This window comes from Periplaneta americana, chromosome 14, assembly GCF_040183065.1.
Source record: "Periplaneta americana isolate PAMFEO1 chromosome 14, P.americana_PAMFEO1_priV1, whole genome shotgun sequence".
NCBI classification, from domain to species: domain Eukaryota; kingdom Metazoa; phylum Arthropoda; class Insecta; order Blattodea; family Blattidae; genus Periplaneta; species Periplaneta americana.
The window spans coordinates 108,967,939-108,991,627 of NC_091130.1; the positions used below are offsets into that span (position 1 = coordinate 108,967,939).

Below are 23,689 nucleotides of genomic sequence, written 5' to 3' on the forward strand. Positions count from 1 at the left end.
GTTCAATTGGCTGGTGAAGTCATGGCGTCCGTGTTCTGGGATTCTAAGAGGAGTTCAAAACGCACTTGACTGAAAAGAAATTGTCATCAAATGAATTGATTATCGCAGCAGCAGAAGGCTTTTTTGCAGACCTCGAGGAATCTGTGTACAAGGAGGGTATATATCAGCATTGCAGCACCGATGGCCCAAGTGTGTGAATCTCAGGAGTGATTATATTGAGAAATAAAGATTGATTCAGAATAATCCTACTTTGCAAACAAATGTGGTATAATTGTGTAACCAAATACATTAACAAAAAAAAATATGTACAGGAAAAACAGCCACTCTTATCAGCAGTGCCACTGATCGCCACATCTTACTTCACTTACATAACATCCATAATTACAGATAATGACGTGAATTGAATAAATTTAAATGTATTCATATATTAAATAAAATTAAAGTTACAATTTACGCTAATCCGTCATAATAATTTTTAATAATTTCAACCGATCACATTAACATGCTTCAAAGGCATCAGCATGCAACAGAAAACGGCTTCAGAAAAATAAGTTATAAATCCGATCAAACATATAAGAACTAATATTTAGTATGTTACAACTATTTATATTACTGTTGATATTATTATTATTATTATTATTATTATTATTATTATTATTATTATTATTATTATTATTATTATTACTGTATTAATACTGTTGTTGTTTCAGAACAGACTCTTTGAAAATAAATAGCAAAAAATATTATTATGGCATCTGACAGTAAAGGAGATAAGAAAGGTGGAGCAGGGGGAGGAGACGATGAAGAACAAGATCCACGTTTGGATTTTATGTTCGAATATTTACAAAGATCTCTCCGTCTTAAACCAGATAAATGGGCTAAACTGCTGGCAAACAAGGAATTGAATGTAAGATATTTTAATAATCAGATTCTTTTTTCTTAGAATTTATGTTTAATAATTATTATTTAGGTGCAAATGATTTTCCACTACTGATTTCACTATACAAATCCCTTTTGCGATATCACATAAAGTTTCAATAAAAATCGATTATAAGTAGTTTATTTTTGGCGCGGCGAACCACGTGTATTGCACATGTTACAAATACCACTGTTTCAACATCATATCTGATTCATAGCTGCTTTTATGGAATTTACTATTTAGAAATGTAGGATAGCAATAGTAACATAGTTTCTGTAATAGTTTCGTATTTGTGAGTTACTGTTGTTTGGAGATCTCTGGATTTCATAAGTTATCAAATATCGAATTTGTTCTTTTAAACTGCGTTCTTAATAAAATTTAACTATGTTCAGATGATAGAGTTATTTAAATAAGTTGTAATTTTTGTGTATGTACAGGAATTACGGTATTTATATACATCGTCGACCAGGAAGACCTTTAAGAAGACTGCTAGATGGGGCCGAAACAGGTCTACAGAGGCCTAATTCGTGAAGATGATGATGATGATTTATATATATTAGGTATAATTAGTTACAGTGCAAATATGTCTCGTAAGTGTTTAAATTCGCCGAATTTATTTTGTTATATCTGTGGAGAATATACCGTAAAATCTCGACGCAATTCCTTATTTCCTGCAGTAAAAAAGGCACACTTTGGATTCAAGGTTCGAGACCAAAACAAGAGTTATGTAACACAAATATCTTACAGGAGATGTTCACGATACCTACAGGGCTGCTGAATGGCACTCATAAGTCAATTCCATTTGCCGTTCCCATAGTTTGGAGAGGACTTAGAGATCATATTCAAGGGCGCTCACAGGAGGTAGCCAGTGGTAGCAATTTCTATCATTGAGATTTTTATTTTTTACGAATTTTTTATTTTTCTTTACGTGTTCGATACATTTGTTTTCTCAAACCCTCGACAAAAGCGAATGCTTTAACTATGAATGCGTGCGCAGGATACTTTAGATTTCAGAACTGGCTATTTTTCATGTTCAATTTTCTCCCTACTCGTCCATCCATTTTTTCTAATTTTCTAACCATTTTGCTACCTCTGAGACTAGATCCTGCGGGCGCCCTTAATCATATTAGCGACTATTACTTTTACCTAACAAAGTAAGTGGTTTATCTTCAAAATTAAAACATGTTATAGTTTATCTGAATATTGTTTCGGCTAAGACCGTCGACATGGCGATTCTCTAATTCCCACGTTACTTGAAGTATATATAGATCTTTCTTGATAAAATTTCACACATCCATTCTGAAACCGAATCTGATTGAAGGGCTGAAAAGTGTAGAGAAATAATTGAGAGCATGTTAAAGAGATATAAAATGTTGGATATAAGTCAGTTCGTACGCATTAATTTAATTTAATCGTAAGCAGCAATTTTGTTCGTTGTGAAATGGATAATTTATTCATTTTGTATCCTGGTTGTTAGTGGAATTACTGCAAAACATAGGCCTACAGTATTATTATTTTGTAACTTACTGACAGGATAAGATTATCAGCAGCGGAACTAGTGGTTCTAGCTTTTTTATGTTGTCTGTACTTGCTTACTAGACATTTTTTTATTTCGCCAAAAAAAAAAAAGTAATTTTCTAGTCCGCCACACATACTGTAATAATGGTCGTCTCACAAAATGTTTTCCATCTAGCTATTTATTAAACTACTTAGAACTCTATTAGGGATAGATAGTAGTGGTGGGGATGATAATAATAATAATAATAATAATAATAATAAAATTTTCTACCTGTTTTAACTGAAACAAAATGTGCGCAGGCCTATTCGAAATTTCATTATTATTATTATTATTATTATTATTAATTTTATTATTAATCTACGTTAATTACATTCCGCTCTTGGTCATACGATTTGCCTATTGTTGCCGATGTTCTCTTTCGTCTTGTGGTTCTAATAAATATAATTTAATTTTGTAACTTTTGATTTTGAATTATACATCAATGTTTTTATGTTCACAACTAGTTCCAGTTAGCGTTGCTTCAGGATGGGCCTTTTTAATAAGGTACCAGATGTTTACATTTTCCGCGAATAACTCTAGAATTGCTGTTTGGATTTACAAATGATATTTCGGAATGTGTTCCAAAAATGTTCGAATGTTCGAATGATGTGCGCTAATGATTTTCTCTCCATAAGTATAATTATTAGGTATTTCTACGATCTGTTTATCGCTCCGTCACAGACATTCCAAAGTGCGAGAGGAAATCTTGGAGATAGGCCTACACCGTTGCTCCTGCTTCTTGCTAGACGTTCTCTTACCTTGTCTCGATCAACAAAATCTTGAACATCATCATGAGAATTGTCTGTTATGAGGGAACAACTTAGAAAACTCCGTTGGTCTGCGCATGCGTCAATCTTAAAGTGTGACACAATATACTATTCACCTCCTCCTTCCTAATTGTTAGTCAATAATAGCGCGTACTGATGGCAGTGATGCATCAGATGACTTGTCAGTCAGTAGCGACAATGGTTGAGATTAATGGAGGAAACTCCAGATTCCGCCTCCAGCACAGCGGTAAAGTTTAGTAACCTCCTAAAACGGAGTTTTCCCAGTTATTAACCTATAATTGGTCCAAATAATCGCCTGCATCTTCCAATTGAACAAGAGGAAGGGTCAGAAGGGTACACCCTTTATCTTGCTATTTTGAGCAGCATTTATTTTACTAATTTTTAAGTCCACTAAGATGAATTATGGAATTAAATCCGAATTGATATCTTGTGCTGCAGTTTTCAAATGTAGGAATATACTTCTATTAGGTATATGTGATTTCAGTTTTTCTAACGGAAAGTGCGTAATGTAAGTAGGAAAACTTGCTCAAACAATTCCACTGGCTATGCTTGTTCAGTTGGTAAATATTGAGGACATACTTTTATTAATTATTCGCATTAGACAACTAATAAGATGGACGAAATAGTAATAGTGTTATACAAAAATATGTGCACAAAATGTCAGTAGACGTAGCTTTTTTGGACGTAATTTAGAGTAGATGTTATACCTGTGGACGAAATATCTTTGGACACAAAAAGTGAACAAAATGTTAGTGAATGAAACGTCCTGGAAAGTGTTTAATATAATATAATGTGGGAGATGTAATTAAGAAAGAACGTTACTCTTAAAACTTAATACCATGGATACGAGAAAGTGTTTTGCCCTTACTAAGATAAAAACTTTTATGCTCGACCATGCCGAAATGTAGTAATTATACACCTGGTAGCAGTCCTTTAATGCATGTCATTAAAGTACACCTATTCATTAAAGTTCAGGTTTTCGATTATTCTCGGATATGCAATCGAAAAAAACTAGCAAAACGTCACGCAGGCTGGAAATCCAATACTGTCGCAGAAGGTTATGTTCTGTTACGATAATAATTAATTAGCGTTAATTGTAAATAATATATACAAATAAATTCAATTTGTCATCTCGTTTTTCAATGTCGAATTCAATTTCAAGGTTATATCAAGTTTACTCTCTAGGTTATATCAAAGTCGTCGACATTCGTTGGCCGGAAAAAAATCAATACTTTCGCGTCTGCGCACATCTCACAATTTACGAGACTGCACAAGGTCAGTTCACTCCCCAGTCACATAAGAATAAAATGAATACTTATGAATAATTTCAAGTTAGAAATATGGTCGAGCATAAAAAGTCGTATGAAACTTGCCTATAATGGTAATTAAGACGCTCGTATGAAAATTATGAAACTCGCTTGCGCTCGTTTCATAAACATCCTCGCGTCTTAATTACTATCATTATAGGCTCGTTGCATAATGTACTATTATGATACAGTATTTAGCTGAATCAGAAATAGGTGGGAGCGCTAACAAAATCTATTGAGGCAGTATTCTGAAATTGGTAGTGGGTTGTCTCATTGTTTTCCTCTTGTGAATTAGAATTAATAGAAATTTCATCACATTGCTCAGTGTGTGTTTTGTCATTTTTGTCTGACTATTGTTGGAATTTAGTAAAGTTTTCAAATAAAATGTTATGTGCTTTTCTTTATTTTTCAGAAATTCATTTTCGATTTCTTTAAGGATCCAAATATAAAGATGCTTGTGATGGTGGGATCTGCTTCTGGTATACCAACACCTCAACACAGTTTTCCAGTTTCCACTGGAAAGGGAAAATCATCTTATTTCATTAAGAAATCTCCAGAAGCAATTACCAAAGAAAATTTTAGAAGTCTTTTAATATTTGGAGATATAGCTGCTAAGCCTGTTGACGAATTGGCTGTGTTGGTTCAAGAGGTATGGTTTCTCGCCGAATATTTTATTATGCACGGCGATTATTTCAAATTGAAGTACAGATCCAGAAACAAAATTTGGGCCACCTGAATTCTAGTTAATAACATACTGTGCATGCTCGGTAAGCTGTATGTTATAACTGAAACTTGGAAAATTCAGGTGACCCAAATTTTGTTACGTGCAAAATATATGTTTCTTTCGGAATATAAAGTGTATATATATGCTTTCACGTGTTAATTAACTAGGTTACTTTGTTGACTAGTTTCAACCGGTGGGCTATCATTAGAACTGGGTGGTCTTCGCGCCTTCTGATTCCGTTTCCTGTGGGGGTGCGTTTATGTAGCGTAATGTGGAGTCAAAAAAATGTGTGTTCTGAAATTGAATTGTGTGTTGAAGATTTGGTGCGGGTGTGTTTTTGTGTGCCTATATATTTTCTTGTTGTCTAGTGTGTTTAGTTTCTGGTTTTTCGGTTGAAAATGTAGAGTTTCTATGTCTGTATTTATGTCGCTGTAGGTGTGGTTGGCATTTGTGATGTGGCATCGCATCCATAACCAAATCATAAAACACTTCCACATACGCAGAACAACATCCTTCAGGGTACCAAGTTTAATTTATGAGTGTAATAATGTACGAAGAAAGCTGAACTCTATTTATCCCCCACAAGTCCCTGCAAACCATTATGTTGTCCAGCCATGACGGCACAATCGTCGTACCTTTGAACTACAAGCTTATTTTCGTAACTAAAAACATTCATGCAGCCGAATGTTCTGCCAAATTAGCAGTAGTTTGATGGAAAGCGTAATACAAGAGGTTTTCAAGAAATAGGCCTATTTATATTTGAAATTTAGCTTATTACTGGAATTGTGAGTTACACGCAGGGTACGAATTAAGATCTGATGAGGGGGGATAGAATCTTAGATAGAGAATACCATACATAAAATTATTATTATCCTCATTCGATACGGCTCAACACCTTGGTTGCACTGAGTTGCTTGTCTTGCATCTTGATATAATAATAATAATAATAATAATAATAATAATAATAATAATAATAATAATAATAATAATAATAATACTTACTTACTTACAAATAGCTTTTAAGGAACCCGAAGGTTCATTGCCGCCCTCACATAAGCCCGCCAGCGGTCCCTATCCTGTGCAAGATTAATCCAGTCTCTATCATCATATCCCACCTCCCTCAAATCCATTTTAAGATTATCCTCCCATCTACGTCTCGGCCTCCCTAAAGGTCTTTTTCCTTCCGGTCTCCCAACTAACACTCTATATGCATTTCTGGATCCGCCCATACGTGCTACATGCCCTGCCCATCTCAAACGTCTGGATTTTAAGTTCCTAATTATGTTAGGTGAAGAATATAATGCGTGCAGTTCTGTGTTGTGTAACTTTCTCCATTTTCCTGTAACTTCATCCCGCTTAGCTCCAAATATTTTCCTAAGCACCTTATTCTCAAACACCCTTAACCTATGTTCCTCTCTCAGAGTGAGAGTCCAAGTTTCACAACCATACAGAAGAACCGGTAATATAACTGTTTTATAAATTCTAACTTTCAGATTTTTTGACAGCAGACTGGATGATAAGAGCTTCTCAACCGAATAATAATACGCATTTCCCATATTTATTCTGCGTTTAATTTCCTCCCGAGTGTCATTTATATTTGTTACTGTTGCTCCAAGATATTTGAATTTTTTCACCTTTTCGAACGATTAATCTCCAATTTTTATATTTCCATTTCGTACAATATTCTGGTCACGAGACATAATCATATACTTAGTCTTTTCGGGATTTACTTCCAAACCGATCGCTTTACTTGCTTCAAGTAAAATTTCCGTGTTTTCCCTAATCGTTTGTGTATTTTCTCCTAACATATTCACGTCATCCGCATAGACAAGAAGCTGATGTAACCCGTTCAATTCCAAACCCTGCCTGTTATCCTGAACTTTCCTAATGGCATATTCTAGAGCGAAGTTAAAAAGTAAAGGTGATAGTGCATCTCCCTGCTTTAGCCCGCAGTGAATTGGAAAAGCATCAGATAGAAACTGACCTATACGGACTCTGCTGTATGTTTCACTGAGACACATTTTAATTAATCGAACTAGTTTCTTGGGAATACCAAATTCAATAAGAATATCATATAATACTTCCCTCTTAACCGAGTCATATGCCTTTTTGAAATCTATGAATAACTGATGTACTGTACCCTTATACTCCCATTTTTTCTCCATTATCTGTCGAATACAAAAAATCTGATCAATAGTCGATCTATTACGCCTAAAACCGCACTGATGATCCCCAATAATTTTATCTACGTACGGAGTTAATCTTCTCAAAAGAATATTGGACAAAATTTTGTACGACGTCAACAAAAGTGATATTTCTCGAAAGTTACCACAGTTGGTTTTGTCCCCCTTTTTAAAAATAGGCACAATTATGGACTCCTTCCATTGTTCTGGTACAATTTCCTTTTCCCAAATAGCAAGTACAAGTTTATAAATTTCGCTATATATTGCACTTCCACCCTCTTGTATTAATTCTGCTGGAATTTGATCGATACCTGGAGCCTTGTACTTTTTCAGATTTTCTATCGCAATTTCGACTTCTGAAAGCGTGGGTTCGGGTATAAATGGCTCAGCAGTTTGTATTTCAATTTCGTCCCGATCATTTCTATTTGGCCTATGTACATTTAGTAGTTGCGCAAAATAATAATAATAATAATAATAATAATAATAATAATAATAATAATAATAAAACCGTAGTAATAACAATAATAATAATAATAATAGTAATAGTAATAATAATAGTAATAGTAGTACCGGTAATAATAATAATAATGATAATAATAATAATAATAATAATAATAATAGGCCTATCCGTGAATAGGCTTAAGATAAGATGTGTAATTCCTAAGTAATTTATTGATTGTTGTCAGCTTGCCGGTAATGATAATACAGAAATATTATTTTCTTTGCTTACTTTGTACTTTATAAAGTACATATAATCGTATTAAAACAATTATATTCTGCGAGGAGGGGATAGAAGTTAACTCTGGCGGGGATGTTAATATGAATTTTTTAAAGGGGGATAACTTTCCAACGGGGGGGGGGGTAATTAGCACCCTGATTACACGCATGAGTTTTATTTCAAAGTATGAATAATTGAAATATTATACAGAGTAAATACTAAATGCCGTCTTCGAAGACCAGGGGTAATAGACAACATCAAGACATCCATAAATAAGATAGGAATCTTTACTCTAGCTTGCACCTTTTTCCAAATGTCTAATGGGACAAGTAGACCACCGCTGTGGAATAACGGTTAGCTTGTTTGACCGTAAAATGAGTGGACCCGGGTTCAAATCCTGGTTGAAACAAGTTACCTGGTTGAAGTTTTTCCGGGTTTTCTCTCAACCAGATGAAGCAGAACCCATCGTCTAACAGTGCTGACATCCACTGTTGCATCTCCATAAACCTTCTTTAGCCTTTCATGAATGCGAATGGGCGTTTCACCTTCCGCATTCAGGAATTCTATCACAGCACGCTGTCTTGGTACTTCGACGTCAGCCATTTTCTAAACTGATGCACTGCTTTCATCTGTTGACTTAGGAAGCTGTTACTGCAGTGGACTGTAGAACTCTGTTATTTGTCTATGCTGTAGAAGGAGGTTTGAGGAATCGCGTCAAATTCAAACTTTTCACATTACCAACTTATTTAAGGAAAAAAATTATGCCTATATTATTTCTAAATGCACGTCCATTTTCAACACTGACCTGCTTGTAGGCCAAGAGGAGGAGTACTCCTCTTGTTGTAGGCCTACTATTCTGTGTGTTACCACGCCCATAAATGTTATGCGCGAATGAACCATCAATGATATATCAGAAACGATCACGTGCTTTTGTTGATATGAGGAACCATTCTTAAGAGCGTGCCTAGTTTACCTATTGTGCGCCAGTCGTCATGTAAACACTGCTCTTAAGTTTCAACAAAATGATCAGACAATTATATGTTTAAAGGATTTCCAGCAATAAAACGAGGAATATATGAAGGAATATTTTCTAGCAGCAACACAAAAATCTCAACCTATAATACGGTAAAATTAAACAGTGAAAGTCTAGAAAATATTTCGTGAGTATAAAGAAAATAGTTATAGAATTGTGGTGATCAATTACCTTAGTCTATAGCAAAAAAGAATCTGAGAAAGTAAATAAACAGTTTTTACGATTATTATGAAATTAGTAATTATTCTCAAAAATACCATAAAAATGATCAGGGGGACCTTGGTTCCAAGATTAATGTTTAATAACGTTAAACGTTAGGTTTTGTGGCATTGCACTATTTATATTGACGTACAGTTACCCTGAAAAAGAATGAGACGATTCTTGGTCGTCGGAAGTTAAAGTTCTACAGCGCGGTTCACTCGATATCGACGTAGGGATACATAACATGACAGATAGTACAAGAATTGTTACAAGGACCACAACAAGGACAAGGACCAGAATAAGGATCACGAAGAAGACTGCCATTTAAGGCCAGGATTTCACAACATAGCTCGAGTCCCAAAATATCATTGCTTCACTGTACCGAATGGCAAATACCTGCTAAGGGATCTACATTCTGGACTGCTGCTATCACTGTCTTGTCTCGGTAGCTCATATAGTAGCGTGCCGGTTCCATTGTATAACCGAAACGTCTCGTGTTCGATCCCAGGTAAAACTTTTTTTTTATTGAGGTGTAATTAATTTGTTCAGAGTTCCTCGACTGTCTAATTTGTCGAAAAATATGGAATAATGTATGCCCAATTTCTGGGTCTTACAAGTGGGCTGAACCTCGTCAAAAAAAATAAATCTTACTTGGAAGTTAAAAGTATTCTTCCTCAAACAAAAATCATAAGAAACAAAAAGAGACCTGTTAACTTAAAATCTTGTCCAAATGCCATCAGCTTCTATTACAGCTCTAAGTCGATCCGGCATGGATGTCACGAGATTGCGGAATAAGTTCTGATCCCCGGCGAGATCTTCCCAGGTGTCAACAACTTGATCCCACAATTCGTCTCGATTTCGAGGGCGTCGGTGGGCATAGGTGGCTATCCTTCTCTTTTTCAATTCCGCCCATAAATTTTCGATGACATTCAAATCAGGTGACTTCGGAGGCCAATTAATGATTTCGATCTCGGGTCTCCTTTGAAACCATCTTTGAATGCTTGCAGCATAGTGCACGGGATGGCTATCCTGCTGGAAGAGCAATGTTCCTTCGGGAAAACGTTCTCGGGCGGAGGGAAGGAATATATTTTCCAGAATGTGCTCGTAAGTTTCCGCATTAAACCGGCCATCGATGCGTTCTATAACGCCAGGTCCATCGTAAGACATCCACCCCCAACACGATATGCTAAAGCGCCCCGATCTTTCACGTCGGTGCACATAGCGCTGATCATGTCGAAGACCATCCTCACGATAGACACGGACAGGACCTTCGTAATCACTCGAGATGGTTGTTTCGTCGGAGAAAATTACATTTCTCCAATCGAAATCCACTCGATTGGTAGCGAAGGCAAGACGGTCGACAGCTTGTGCTTCCCCCAATATTTCCATTTGCGCAGCCCTCCGGCTCCTAATACCGCGGTTCCTCAACCTGCTGATCACAGTCTGTGAAGAGCCGGGAAAGTTAGATGCTGCTCTTATTTCGTTAGCAGTCAGAAAGGGGTCCTGTCGAACTGTCTCGAATAAAAGAGCATCCTCTTCCAATGAAGAAATCCGCGGACGCCCAGGAATAGGGCGATTTTCGACCTCCCCAAAATTTTGGTAACGATGAACCCATCTCGCGGCTGTACTTCCAGGAACACCGACCAAACGGCCAGCAGATCTAGCCCCATATCCAGCCTCAACTAGAGCTATAACTCGCTGTCTCATGTCACGTCGGTTCGCCATTACGATGAGAAATGAGGGATGACGATAATACTTTATTGTAGACAATGACTATTTAACGTGATATAGAATTATTGAAATAAGAGACATCTTGCATAGTAAGAGTTAATAAATCAACCCTAAATTAAATATCTAAATAACAGGATATAACAGGAAGTCCAACTGTTACGAAACTAATCAAATTAAATCTAAGCTGAAGTAGCACAGCCATTGATAAATGTTTTGTACACAGAATTAGACTGAATTCCTATTCGACAGAACCTATAATCAATGGCTTGTCTGATCATGATAAACAAATCCTAAGTGTTTCCAATGTCACTGAACAATTTCAAAATATTAATTTAAAAACTAAGAAAGGATCGTAAATGTTGTATCTAATGATTATTTACATTTATGTCTACCAAATGAATCTTGGAAAAACGTATATGATACTGGTACTACTGATATTAAGAGTTAATGTATTGCATTTTTCACTTAATTTCATAATCACTTCAGTGGATTTTCTCCACTCAATGTTGTGAAAAAATTCAAAAGTAAAAACATGTAGATAACGCAGGGACTTCAAAATCTCATGTATTAAAAAGAAGAATCTATATGTAATGAGTTGCAATTTAATGATCCTCAAGTTCTTAAATACTGCAAGGAGTACAGTGTAATTTATCAAAAATTATGAAAGAGGGAAATAGAATATATTTGAATAGGAAAGTACAAAATTCAGATAATGCAATTAAATCTATTCGGAATATTATTAAATTTAAACTTGTAGATATCCTAAGAAAGAAAATATTTTTTCACTAAAAACCAATGATTATAAAGTAGAGGATCCCAAATCTATTGCAAATTCTTTTAACGTATTATAGTATATAGTACAGAAATATTATTGACAACTTAAACATTAAAGATTTTGCAAAAGATACTGCAATTGGTTACTTAACAGATGCATTTAATAATTAGTATTAATATATGTAATTAGTCAATAACTGCAACAGTGCTTTTACATTCAATCATAACATGAATAAAATTGAATGCATACTAAATTAAACACTATTGCAAACACGTAGATAAAATAGTTAAAATTAACTGAAGGTGTGAGAATGAAATAACCTAAAGCCATACTTTTAACAAAAATTGTTTTGTGCGAGTGCATTTCTTACACATATGGGAAAGCTATTAATAAAATATTGTAATAATTACTCAACAAATTACATAGCCTAAGGACTCTAAACCTTTGTAAAAGTTTGTCTATTATTATATATATTTTTATAATTTCATTTTAATTGTTAGTTTTTAATATATATGCATTTACATTGTTTATGTGTGTGTATAAATGCATTCATTAGATTAACGTTTATAATATTATAACTTGTAATTTTGTATTGTTTGCGATCATTAACACTTAATCTCAGGACTTTGTAAAACTCTATTTCAACGTTACTTAGCTATTTCAACGTTATTTAGACAAAAAAAAATCGTTGTATAGACTAAAAATCGAACTCGCACTCTTCTACACAACACGCAGAAGTCTTACCGTCTGAGCTATTGAAACGACATGAAAGCTTTCCTTTCTGTGTGGAGTGTCGATCTAGTCATGAAGGTCCATTGTCGATTTAACTACACGATTTATGTATATATTTATCTTTCATTTACGTAATATTATCATATTTTTTGCAGTTTTTGAAGTGAATTTCGGAACGATGCTAGTAACAAACCAAATAGTCTGAATTTAAGTAACTCAATATTCGTTATCTTGTGTATCAGTGCTCTGGTCTCCGATCATGCGCAGTGTCTCACATCTGAGACTTAGGAATATTCAATCGTCTCATCCTTTTTCAGGGAAACTGTACATATTGGGCATTAGTCTTTCTTCGTTTTGGTACATTATTGTTAAATTGGGAGTCAACTTCCTTTTTTCATGTTTTATTTTCCTATAAGTCTTATATATTCTGCGCAATTGCTTCCAACAAATAATGTGCGTGATGTCACCCGCTTGCAGTTGTTAAGATTATTGCTTCATGCTTTGAGTAATGTAAAGTAAGCCAGACAGAAAAGTTCCTGACTCCTAATTCGTAGGAGAGGGATCAAAATGGTTAGCATTTTTGAAAAGGTCGCATTTATTAACTTCTTTCATTCGCAATGTGCCCCAATCTGCCTTTTACTGTTTAGCCGTAGGAAGCAGTTGAAATTATTTAAGATTAGGAAAAGTATTACATTTTTGGGTGTTATATTTTTAACAATGTACGAACAATTCTATATTTGAATAGAATAAACATATTTTTTATAGAACAATGTTTATTCTTTTATTTATGTATAACATATTTCTATAATAATTACGTTATTATCATCCAAAGACGGAGATGCGTCAGTGTTACGCGAAGATGTCAGTTTCGTCCTAGTGACCCTCGAATAATGACGTTTTCAACGTTAAAAATAATCCATTTTGAATCTTGCGTACACTACTTTTAACACTTGAATATAAGTAATTGATTAACTAGCGGATTTACTCGTGTTACTCTGAGGATGGTGTGATGAAGCACCGAAACAGCTGTAAGCCGCACAGACTTACATAATTAACACGAGTAAGTCCGCTAGTTAGTTAAAAATAGAGCAAGAATAAGAAATAGAAGAAAACATAGTATCAATATATCAATCATAATAACACATGCCAAATACTTTCACCGAATTTTTTGATCAAATTATCCGTTTCATAGAAAACAATAAATTAATAGCCTATATAGCTGGAAATTTTAGTGGACATATTGTAAAACTAAATACTTAATATCTTCATGACAAAATTTTTGCAATATAATTTTACCAAGTATGCCTTTGGTATCTGTTAGTAGTTTCTACTTTGGTTTTTATTAAATTTTAAATGAAAAGGTTTTTAAATACATACATGTATCTAATTGTCCGCATTTAACTTTAAATCATTATCTGTTTTCAATGCTTTATTATTATTTTCTATAGGTATTTGTGCCATTGTTATCTAATCCAAAAAATCAGCGTAGTTGGCCAAAAGTTGTAGCAGACGATATTATGAGACATGTATATGAATTGAAGAATATAGTGTATGAAGTACGAGGCAAAATAAATGGACAAACACTCCTTCCAATGCCAGTTGGAATAGAAAGAGTGCACGAGGTGGAGCAAACTATTATAGAAAGGCAAGTGAATGTTCATTTTACTGGTTCATTAGATTATTTACAAGGTAAATGTTTTTGGTATCATGTCGAAACAATCCTCAAACTGCGCACATCTTCACAGAAAATAGACAAATACAAATAATAGGCTAAGCTGTCCATGTAAACTGTAAGAGTGTAGTTACTAATTTTTCTCTAAATTCTGCCCTTATAAGGGCAGATTCCATTATAGAAACATAATCAGAGTTTGTATACAAAACAAATATACAACCTATAACTACCGTGCAACGTTTGTATAAACGTAACTACGCGTTATAGGGGGTACATTTAGAGAAAATTAATAACTTTTCTGCTATTTAACAGATTTTCATGAAACTTTGTGCAGTAGTTACAGGTAGTATAGTATATTTGTTTTGTGTACAAACTTTTATTACACTTGTGTAAAAGAAACTGTTCCATTGTAGGGGTGAATTTAGGTAAAATTATTAGCTTTTCTCATACGAAACAGATTTTCATCAAACTTGTATAGTAGTTAAGGGTAACATATTTGTTTTGTATAGGTATAAAAACTCTGATTATATTTGCATGAAGGAAACTACGCCATTATAGGAGTGAATTTAGACAAATTTAATAAGTTTTCTTCTATCTAACAGATTTTGATCGAACTTTGTACAGTAGTTAGAGGTAACATATTTCTTTTTTAAGAAAAGGCAAAGCTTTCTCAGGGCTTAGTGGAATATGCTTTATGTACGCTGTTTTTATTTTGTGGCACGTCTTGGTGTAGTAATTGTAATTTACTTGACAACATTAGCATCATCTCTCTTTCCCTGATCTCTCAAGCTTAACTGTGTAAGAAAGAGAAGTTACTCCTTGTTTTGAGACTGCAATGTGTTTTTAGTTGGTTATTTGACGACGCTGTATCAACTATTAGGTCATTTAGCGTCGATGGGATTGGTGATAGCTAGATGTTATTTGGCGAGATGAAACCAAGAATTCGCCATAGATTAGCTGACATTCGCCTTACGGTTGAGAAAAACCTCGGAAAAAACCCAACCAGGTATAATCAGTCCAAGCGGAAATCGAACCCACGACCGCACGCAACTCCGGATCGATAGGCTAGCACTTCAACCGACTGACGCCGGTGGCCTGCAGTATGTTCCTAGCTTTCTTTCTCTCCGACCTTTCAGAAGATTCAGAAAAAAGTTTTCTTGATCTGCACTGTCTATAATTTTTTCCAACAGATGATCGAATGATAACCCTGACATTCTGAAGGAGTGAAAAAAAAAATTATCTTCATGGGCTCGAAGCTCATGAAAAAGGCAGTGAAATTAGCCTTACTGTACTCATTGAATAAGAATCCGATGTGTCCAATATTTTCTATATTTAACACGTCTTTTTCTAGGACGGAGAAGAAATAATAAAAGTAGTTCTTCCTCGACGCGCATTATTATAATGCGAGTGAAGAATGAGTATTATTAAACTTGATTGTAAGTTCGGTATCAGCTCGTAGAATTGCTGGCAGATCAAGAATACTTCACTCGCTACTACTGATGCTTCCAACCAAACCCAGGTTAAGGATTCTACTAGGAAAATAGCGCACTGCTGAGTGCTGATCGGTTTCTCGTGCTAATGCTGGGAGAATACGTCATTCGCCTAAAGGTATTTTAACCTACGTAAACATTGATTGCGCGCGCAGTTCTCGTTACAGTGAGACTGAGCACACTGCATAATTATTTGCAATCTAACGCCATCTGAAAAATGAGCCGATTCGTAATGTTTTTACTGAATAATATTACTCACGGTTACATCATCAACAACAACATTTATTTTAACATAATTACGAGTGTTCTATAGCGCAATAGCACATGACTACGAGCCGCTCCTGGATAAATCTCACCCTCGGCTCTCCACTGCGCATGCGCAGTATGTGACAAGGTTAATGAATTAGTTGAGGGATTATCTAAGTGACGTTGAGACCAAAATCTTAACTCACTGAAATCTTTTCACATATTATTTCTCGGCCTCACTTCACGTAGATATCCCCTCAACTAACCCACTAACCTTGTCACATACCTTGTTAAAAAACTTTCAGACAGCTTTAGAGCAGACTTTAACTCGATTTTATGCTTACATCGGGGCACAGACGATTAGCGCATGCGCAGTGAAATCGGGATATTTATCCAATATACTCTCGTCGTCTGATCCACCTCGCTTGGTCCCTACCCTAGATCATATCCCTACAAACTACTACTACATAAATATTGGCAGTTGGTTAGTATAATTAATTATTTCTCTGTCCGAGACAGTGTTTCAGTTTCTGTAAACTTACTATTGCGTTACCACGTTATGGTACGAGTGTATTTACGTGCTTGCCGTCTATTCGAGTAATGTGTACCATAAACAAAAGAAACATTGAGTGCCGACATCAATTTCGCACCGAATAAAGGGTTGAATATGGCTGTGAAAGTGGTGGCCGGCGGAGGTGCGGGATCGCATGCCTTGTATGTAGCTAAGCGTTTTTGTAAGTGCGTAGAAAATGAATTTTCGTAATGTCTAGTATCAGTGACATTAGGTTGGGTTTGTTCAGGCCTTTGGTATGCCTTGCACATATGCATTTTGTTAATATGGATATTCGTCGACCTCTGGTAACGCAGTTGTAAAGAATATGCATATTCTCTAGCTAAATGACCAGTTGTGGACCAAAGTATACGTTCTAACAAAACTCACTGGTATTTCTGAGCTCTGTTTTACAGTACCGACTCAGAGAATTGCTGTTTAAGTACCAGTACCTAAGTAGGCCTACATTCACCTCTGCAGTGGCCCGGGTTCGATTCATTGAAAAAAATCCATAGTGACACTTGTGGCGGACAAGGTCGCAGTTGGGGTTTTTCCCAGAGTTCTCCTGTTTGTCCCCAAATTAGGCATTTACATAATTCTGTCACCATTTCTCCATTTCATTATCATTCTGTAGCGTTTCCCGAATGCCGGCCAGCGGCGCATGGAGGGGATTGGCCTAGGGACGAGTTGGGTTGCCTGCTCGAAACCTGGACCAGAGAATCTTAGTGTGGTCGGCCGGTGTGAGTTTGGGAATGTGTCACCAGAGGGCTAGATCTGAACAAGGTCGCAGTGCTGGGCCCTAGTGCCCCCTCCATTAAATTCAATTTAATTAAAAAAAGGCCTATGTTCAGTGTAGAATTCCAAGAGTGTTTTGAAGGTGTATGCAATTTTGTCATAAATTCTTGTAATTTTAGGACTTTTGATTAGAATTCTATTAGAGTGATGCGTAAGTTTTTAGCGTTTTTATTCGTCTTCACTTTTGGGTATACCTACAACACTTGAGTGTGAGGGCTATCTTTTGTTATTAGGTAACCATGTCAAGTATCTGTGTATTTCACTCATTGTACGAGTATTGTTGTTGTTCTCAATTATGCGAGTAATTTATTAAAGTTCTACATCTAGAAATGAAGTAAAAAAATATAAGCCTACTATTCTAACAGGTTATGGACCCAGTTCAACCTGCAAAATAACAGAGGCAAGTAGGTAATACAGAGTGAGGCAAGTCTCCATACAAACGATGATACAGTGATGTAGGTTTTCTATTTGCATTTCAAGTAGCTAAGCCAGACTAGCGAAATGGCCCTAACAAAGAACGAGTGGATTGACATCATACTTCTGGCAGGGACTAGTATCACTCGTCATGTAGTACAGACTTTTAATGAGACACATGAAACGCAAATTATTCACGATACCGTGGTCAAACTGATCCAGAAATTCAAAAGGATGGGTTTTGTTGAGGACGAAGCCATATCTGGGCAGTCAAAGACTGCAACAGATGATGGTATGTCAATGATGGTGCTGGCAGCAATGGTGAAGAGAGGGAAGAAAGGAGTCCTTCGCATTTTGCACATTAACAAATGGCACCTGCTGCAGCATCTAACAGAGAACGATCCTGATCGCAGGTTGTAATCCTGAACATGTAAACGAATGACCCAGATTTTTCTGACACCAGAAAATGTGTTGTCAAGTGTTAGCTGTGAGTAGCAGGAGTGCATGTCACTTTGTTATGACATATCTAATATATATTACATAGTGCTGCAGAGTGACTGTATCACCATTTGTATGGAGACTTTGGTCTTACCCTGTGTTTGTATCGTAATAAGGATTTGATATATTTCAATTGTAATTACTAAAAGAATCAAGATAAAGATGTCAAATTTAATAAGTACACACATAACGAAGTTAAATAGCAATAACTACAGTATCTGGAAGTACAAACTGAAATTGCTGCTAATTAAGGAAAACTGCTGGAAGGTATTAAATAAAGATATTCCAGTTCAAGAGAAAAGTACTGCATGAGATATAAAAAATGATAAGGAAAGATCTTAACATAGGATTACCAGTGGGGTAACATCAATAAAAACCCATATGCCTAGTGTTTCCTGCTTTTGAATTAATTTAATAAAATATAACAAATGCATAATATAGAATAACTCTTCTCGGGTTCTCAGCCAGGTGAATGGAGATTTGCTTCCAAGCTTTCGATGGCTAACTCTGCATCATCTTCATTCCCTGAAGATGACAGCAGAGCTAGCGATTGAAAACTTGGGAGCAAATCTCCAACTCACCTGGCTGAGAACCCAAGAAGAGTTATTCTACATCCAATGCCGGGAAAGCCTCAAGTCATACAAATACATAATATATTATCCCTATGACAGAGAAAGAGAGAGATAGACAATAATATGACTTCCCGCTCTGAGTTTGGCAGTCTCCGAATGCTTTATTCCTGCTTATACACCAGTCAAGTTTGGTATATGCCGTGAACACTGCTACTACTGTTATAAGTTACAGCGAGGGATCATGCAAAGTGCACGCGCATAAGCTGTTCCCTAGTTCCCATAGTGTTGATTCCTTTGTACGCTCGCATCCACCTTAGTCTTTGTAGGCCTGATGATGCGTTTTTTCGCTTTTGGCATTTTGCTGTGCAGTTTTAACTAATGTGTTTTTCTTTCTTTTTATATGTAATCTGAAATATTCAATAAGTATGACTGATAAAAGTGTACGGGAATCTAATAAAGTACTCAATTTTCTGAAGACTATTCCTCTGTGTAATTTAACCCATGAGCAGCGAAGTAATTTAAAACCAAAAAACCAATACCGAATTTGTTAACAGGTAAAAATCTAATAAGGACATTTCAGTTCTCGTGATAAACAGGTTTCCTTGGCCAACTGAATGTGCTGAAAGGAACAAAATGTTTTGCTATGTTTGGGGCAAATGACTCAGAACTGTATAAAGAGGACATATCTGACTTGAACAATGTTATTAAAAAGCAGTGATGGGGAAAATGGCTAAGAAGGCATTTCCAACACAATGAAGCAACAAAACTGAAAATGTTTTAGACTTGATTCATAATGATATCTGTGGACCATTGGAAGTGCCAAATATTGGAGAAAGAAGATATATGTTAACTATTATTAATTAACAAAACTGAACAACATTAATACATTAATAACATAGAACGTTATTTTAACATAAGTTACATAAACAACAAAATGAGCATATACAAGGTGAAACAATTATGATGTCCAGATTTACAGAAGTATTTCATAAATTTCAAAGAAGGAAAAGTTCGTCTGAAGGACTGGATTCGGGAAGAGTATCTAAAACGCTCATTGCATTTCTGTGTTGAATAGCTATACTTAAGCATTGATGCAAATAATTAGTGCAACGACGATCACCAGTAATGGAGATCAAAATTTGATTGATTTGAGATACCAAAACTTTAGCATTATGACTCCAAGGACTGAAGGTCTCCACAGCAAAGGGGATAAAAATATAATTGTCTAAAAGATGTGCATATTTATTGACTTTTTTCTTCATGGCTAATTCAGCAGCTGGAGGTATTCGGCAAGTAAGATGGTATAGTGTCAATGCAAGTGGAGTCCCAAATTAAAGATTTTCCTCTAGACCATGGAAGTAAGATTAGACCATCGGGTCATTTACCATCCATGGGACTAATACCTGGTGGTTCCAAAAGAGATGGGATTCCACAAGAAGTCGGAGATCTTTTAATGATGTCATTGAGTGATGTATTACTGGGAATGCTACCCTTGCTCCTCGCACAGCTGAGTGCGTGATGGCCTTAAATATCAGCAATTCCTCCGCAAATACATTGGTATGGCTGGCAGAGTTTACAACCAAGGCGTAAAGCCATTGCTATTTTGAAGGATGTGAGGAGATGGTAATGCGTGTAACCAAGCTCCAGACTCACTCTCATGAAGAGCTATTATTGATGATTTGACAGGTTTGCAAGAGTCTTCTTGTTAAGAGAGAAAACGAAGCTATGTAGCCTATTTTTTTTTTTTTTTTGTTCTAACCTATAAACATTTTGGAAAGAAATCATCACAGATTTGCAAATGAAATATTTTTGCGGGAAATTGTTAAGCTACATTATGACAATTTATAGACAAAATCTTAATTATCTTTCGTTGTCAAAAGTGCATAAAACTCTTAAGTCTTAAGAACGTTCTTAGGACTTAAGAGGTTTTGCACGTTTGCAAACGTTTTGTTGAACAGTTTCAGAGACAATGTTTCTTAAATTTGTCATTATTATAATAAGTGAACACAAGTTAAAATAAATATCCCACTCGTCAAAAAATTCTGAGAAACTTGATATGACTGTAGGAAAGCAATATAAAGAAACCTATAACATTTGCAAACTGTAACTTAAGAACTTTTTGGTCTGCAAGTAATTGAACAAGGTGATGCATTTTCACACAAATGTCTTCTTAAGGCATTAATTCACTACATTACGGGGTTTTACAATGAACATTAGAGGTCAATCAACCAGCCATCATTATCAAGGATGATGACACGTCTTATATCCATGAAACCTAAAGATCCAATTGTTTTTAGTAAACCAATATTTTATGTTGTAGGCTATGTTGTGATTGTAAAAAGAAATAAGTTAATTGTCTTTTGTAATTTTGTGAGAGATACTATATGGCATGATTGTGACTATAATAGTATTTAAATTCAATAGTAGTTAATGGTTAAGGAGCATGTTTCCTGATTCGAGGCTGTGCTTGGACATTAGCTTCAAATTGTGCTTGGGCTAATTAGCTGGTTGGGTTTTTTTTTAGGTTTTCCCCACCTATAAGACTAATGTCAGGTAATCCATGACGCATTCTCTGCCTCATCTTGCCAAAACACCATCTTGCTGTCACTGTTACTCCAAAAATGCTATAACCTTACGAGAAATCTGAAGGACCAGCAGGAACAAACGGTTGGGTGACAATAAATCATAACCTCACAAATGATCATTAAATAACTGACAATCGAGATACCCTATGAGCCACTGGCATAGTTTGGGTAGTAGGTAGGCTTGCCAATCCAGAGCTGCACTTGGGCGTGGGTTCGATTCTGCTTGGGCTGATTGCCTGATTGAGCTTTTTCCGAGGTTTTCCCCAACTGTAAAGTGAGTGTCAGATAATCACATGGCAAATCCTTGGCCTCATCTCGCAAAATACTATCTGTCACAAATTCCATTGATGCTAAATAATCCAGTAGTTACTAGAATGTCGTTAAATTACCAACTAAAAAAATATACACTACAGTATGTATGTAATTTTGTTTTGTTGGATACAGTATCATAAATGTTTGTAAACTAATATAATAATACTGTTTTTTTTTATTATTACTGCCTGACAGTGAGGGTCAAACTGTTGATCTATATCTCAAGAGTGCTATCGAGGAAGTTGTGATAAAATGGGCAACACAAATAGATGATGTTCTGAAGGAGGATTCCTCTTGTGCGTTTACTAGAGAAGCAAATCCAACACCAAGATTTGGTATGTTATTCAATTTTAATAGTTCTGTTTATACTCGTACTTCACTAAAACATAGCACTACCTCAAGAGTGTCTGGAGTATCCTACTGCCTAATTACGAGGGGTGTTCCATATTGATTTACACTTTCCCACCATTCTTGGTCTGCCATTTGACTAGTCATTACAGTTGCAAGCATGTAGTACATTGGTCTGCCGATGGCAGCATGATACAAGTTCAAGTTCAACCTATAATGTCCCCTCAGTGCATGGGCCTCTTCCTAGAAAAGCGGCTGATTTAGGCGATCCCGGTTAGCCATGCTGGGTAGGATCCTTCTTTAAGTCGTGACACTTTTTCCACATGTTCTTTTAGTTTCTCCCTTGCTGCTCTCTGGTCCTCTGCGATGCACTCTTCTGTGTGTTGTCTCATTGAGGGATGGTCTGCAATGCTATGCTACGCTGCTTCCACACTGTCCTCTCTTTGGCGGCCGTTGTCCATCGGTTCCCAAAGGTCTTCCTGAAATCGTCGACCCAACATATCCTTTGACGCCCCACACTCCTTTGCCCGCACCTGGGGTCCCAGACTGTCGCCTTGTGAGCATGATACAGAGGAGTGTAATTCCTGCAAACTACAGCACATTTCCCCAACTGCTATCATTACATGAGTGGACAGCATGGAGAATGATCGTCAAGGACAGCACTGGACGACGTGGTTTCTGTGAAAAGAGGGTGTAAACACTGCAGATATTCACAGGCGATTGGTGACAGTGTGTGTGGTGAGCATGCACCATTACGAAAAACCATGTACAACTGGGTGGATGGCTGGAAACGTGGCCGCACATCAACGGAGAAGGGAACCAGTTCTAGAAGAATGTCACATCTTTAGAGTGGAGCGGCATATTCTGGAGAACAGGTGCTTCACATTCTCGGAACTGGAGGTGACCACAGGACTTGCCAGAATCACTCTGCAATGCATAGTGTATGAACACCTTAAGATGGGGATGGCGTCTGCCAGATGGGTTCCCAAGTCCCTGACTGCGGCACACAGACAACAGCGCAAGGATATGAACAGTGATCTTCTTCTGTGAATATCTGCAGTATCACATCCTCTTTCCACAGATACCACATCGTCCAACACTGTCCTTTATGATTATTCTCCATGTTGTCCACTCATGTAATGACAAAAGTTGGAGAAATGCGCTGTAGTTTGCATGAATTACACTCCTCTGTATTGTGCTGCCACCTGCAGGCAGAACAATGTACTACATACTTGCAACTGTAATGGCAGTAATTTAGCAATTACTTCTGATGGGAAAATTTAGTTAAATAATAACATTATCTTGTCAAGATAAAATTATTCATGTGAATAATGGATGGTGGAAAATTTGGAAGTGTAAATATGGAACGCCCCTCGTAGAAATGCTTGATAGTAATATCACAAATTTATTGTGTATTTAGTAATAGTGAGTATAAAAAAATACTCTAAATCTTACTAAATGCTTTTGATTATGCAATCGTTATTAAACATATATATTTTCTGTAGGCCTACCTACTTATTTCAGGTTGTTAACTCAAC

The 23,689-nt window shown here is 36.1% G+C and overlaps 2 protein-coding genes across 2 annotated transcripts in view; both read left to right on the top strand.

Annotated features, from left to right (window-relative positions):
- The first annotated feature begins 748 nt into the window (after window positions 1-748).
- Window positions 749-22,848, top strand: LOC138713019 (dynein beta chain, ciliary-like). Its single transcript, XM_069844702.1, has 5 exons — window positions 749-907; window positions 4,985-5,221; window positions 14,118-14,314; window positions 21,999-22,138; window positions 22,487-22,848. The coding sequence occupies exons 1-5, from the start codon at window positions 749-751 to the stop codon at window positions 22,846-22,848; spliced, it is 1,095 nt and encodes a 364-aa protein (XP_069700803.1).
- Window positions 22,021-23,689, top strand: part of LOC138713647 (dynein beta chain, ciliary-like) — a 206,356-nt gene continuing 204,687 nt past the window's right edge. Inside the window, exon 1 of the mRNA XM_069845903.1 lies at window positions 22,021-22,138. The gene's annotated coding sequence lies outside the window, so the exon portion shown is untranslated. The remainder of the gene's footprint in view (window positions 22,139-23,689) is intronic.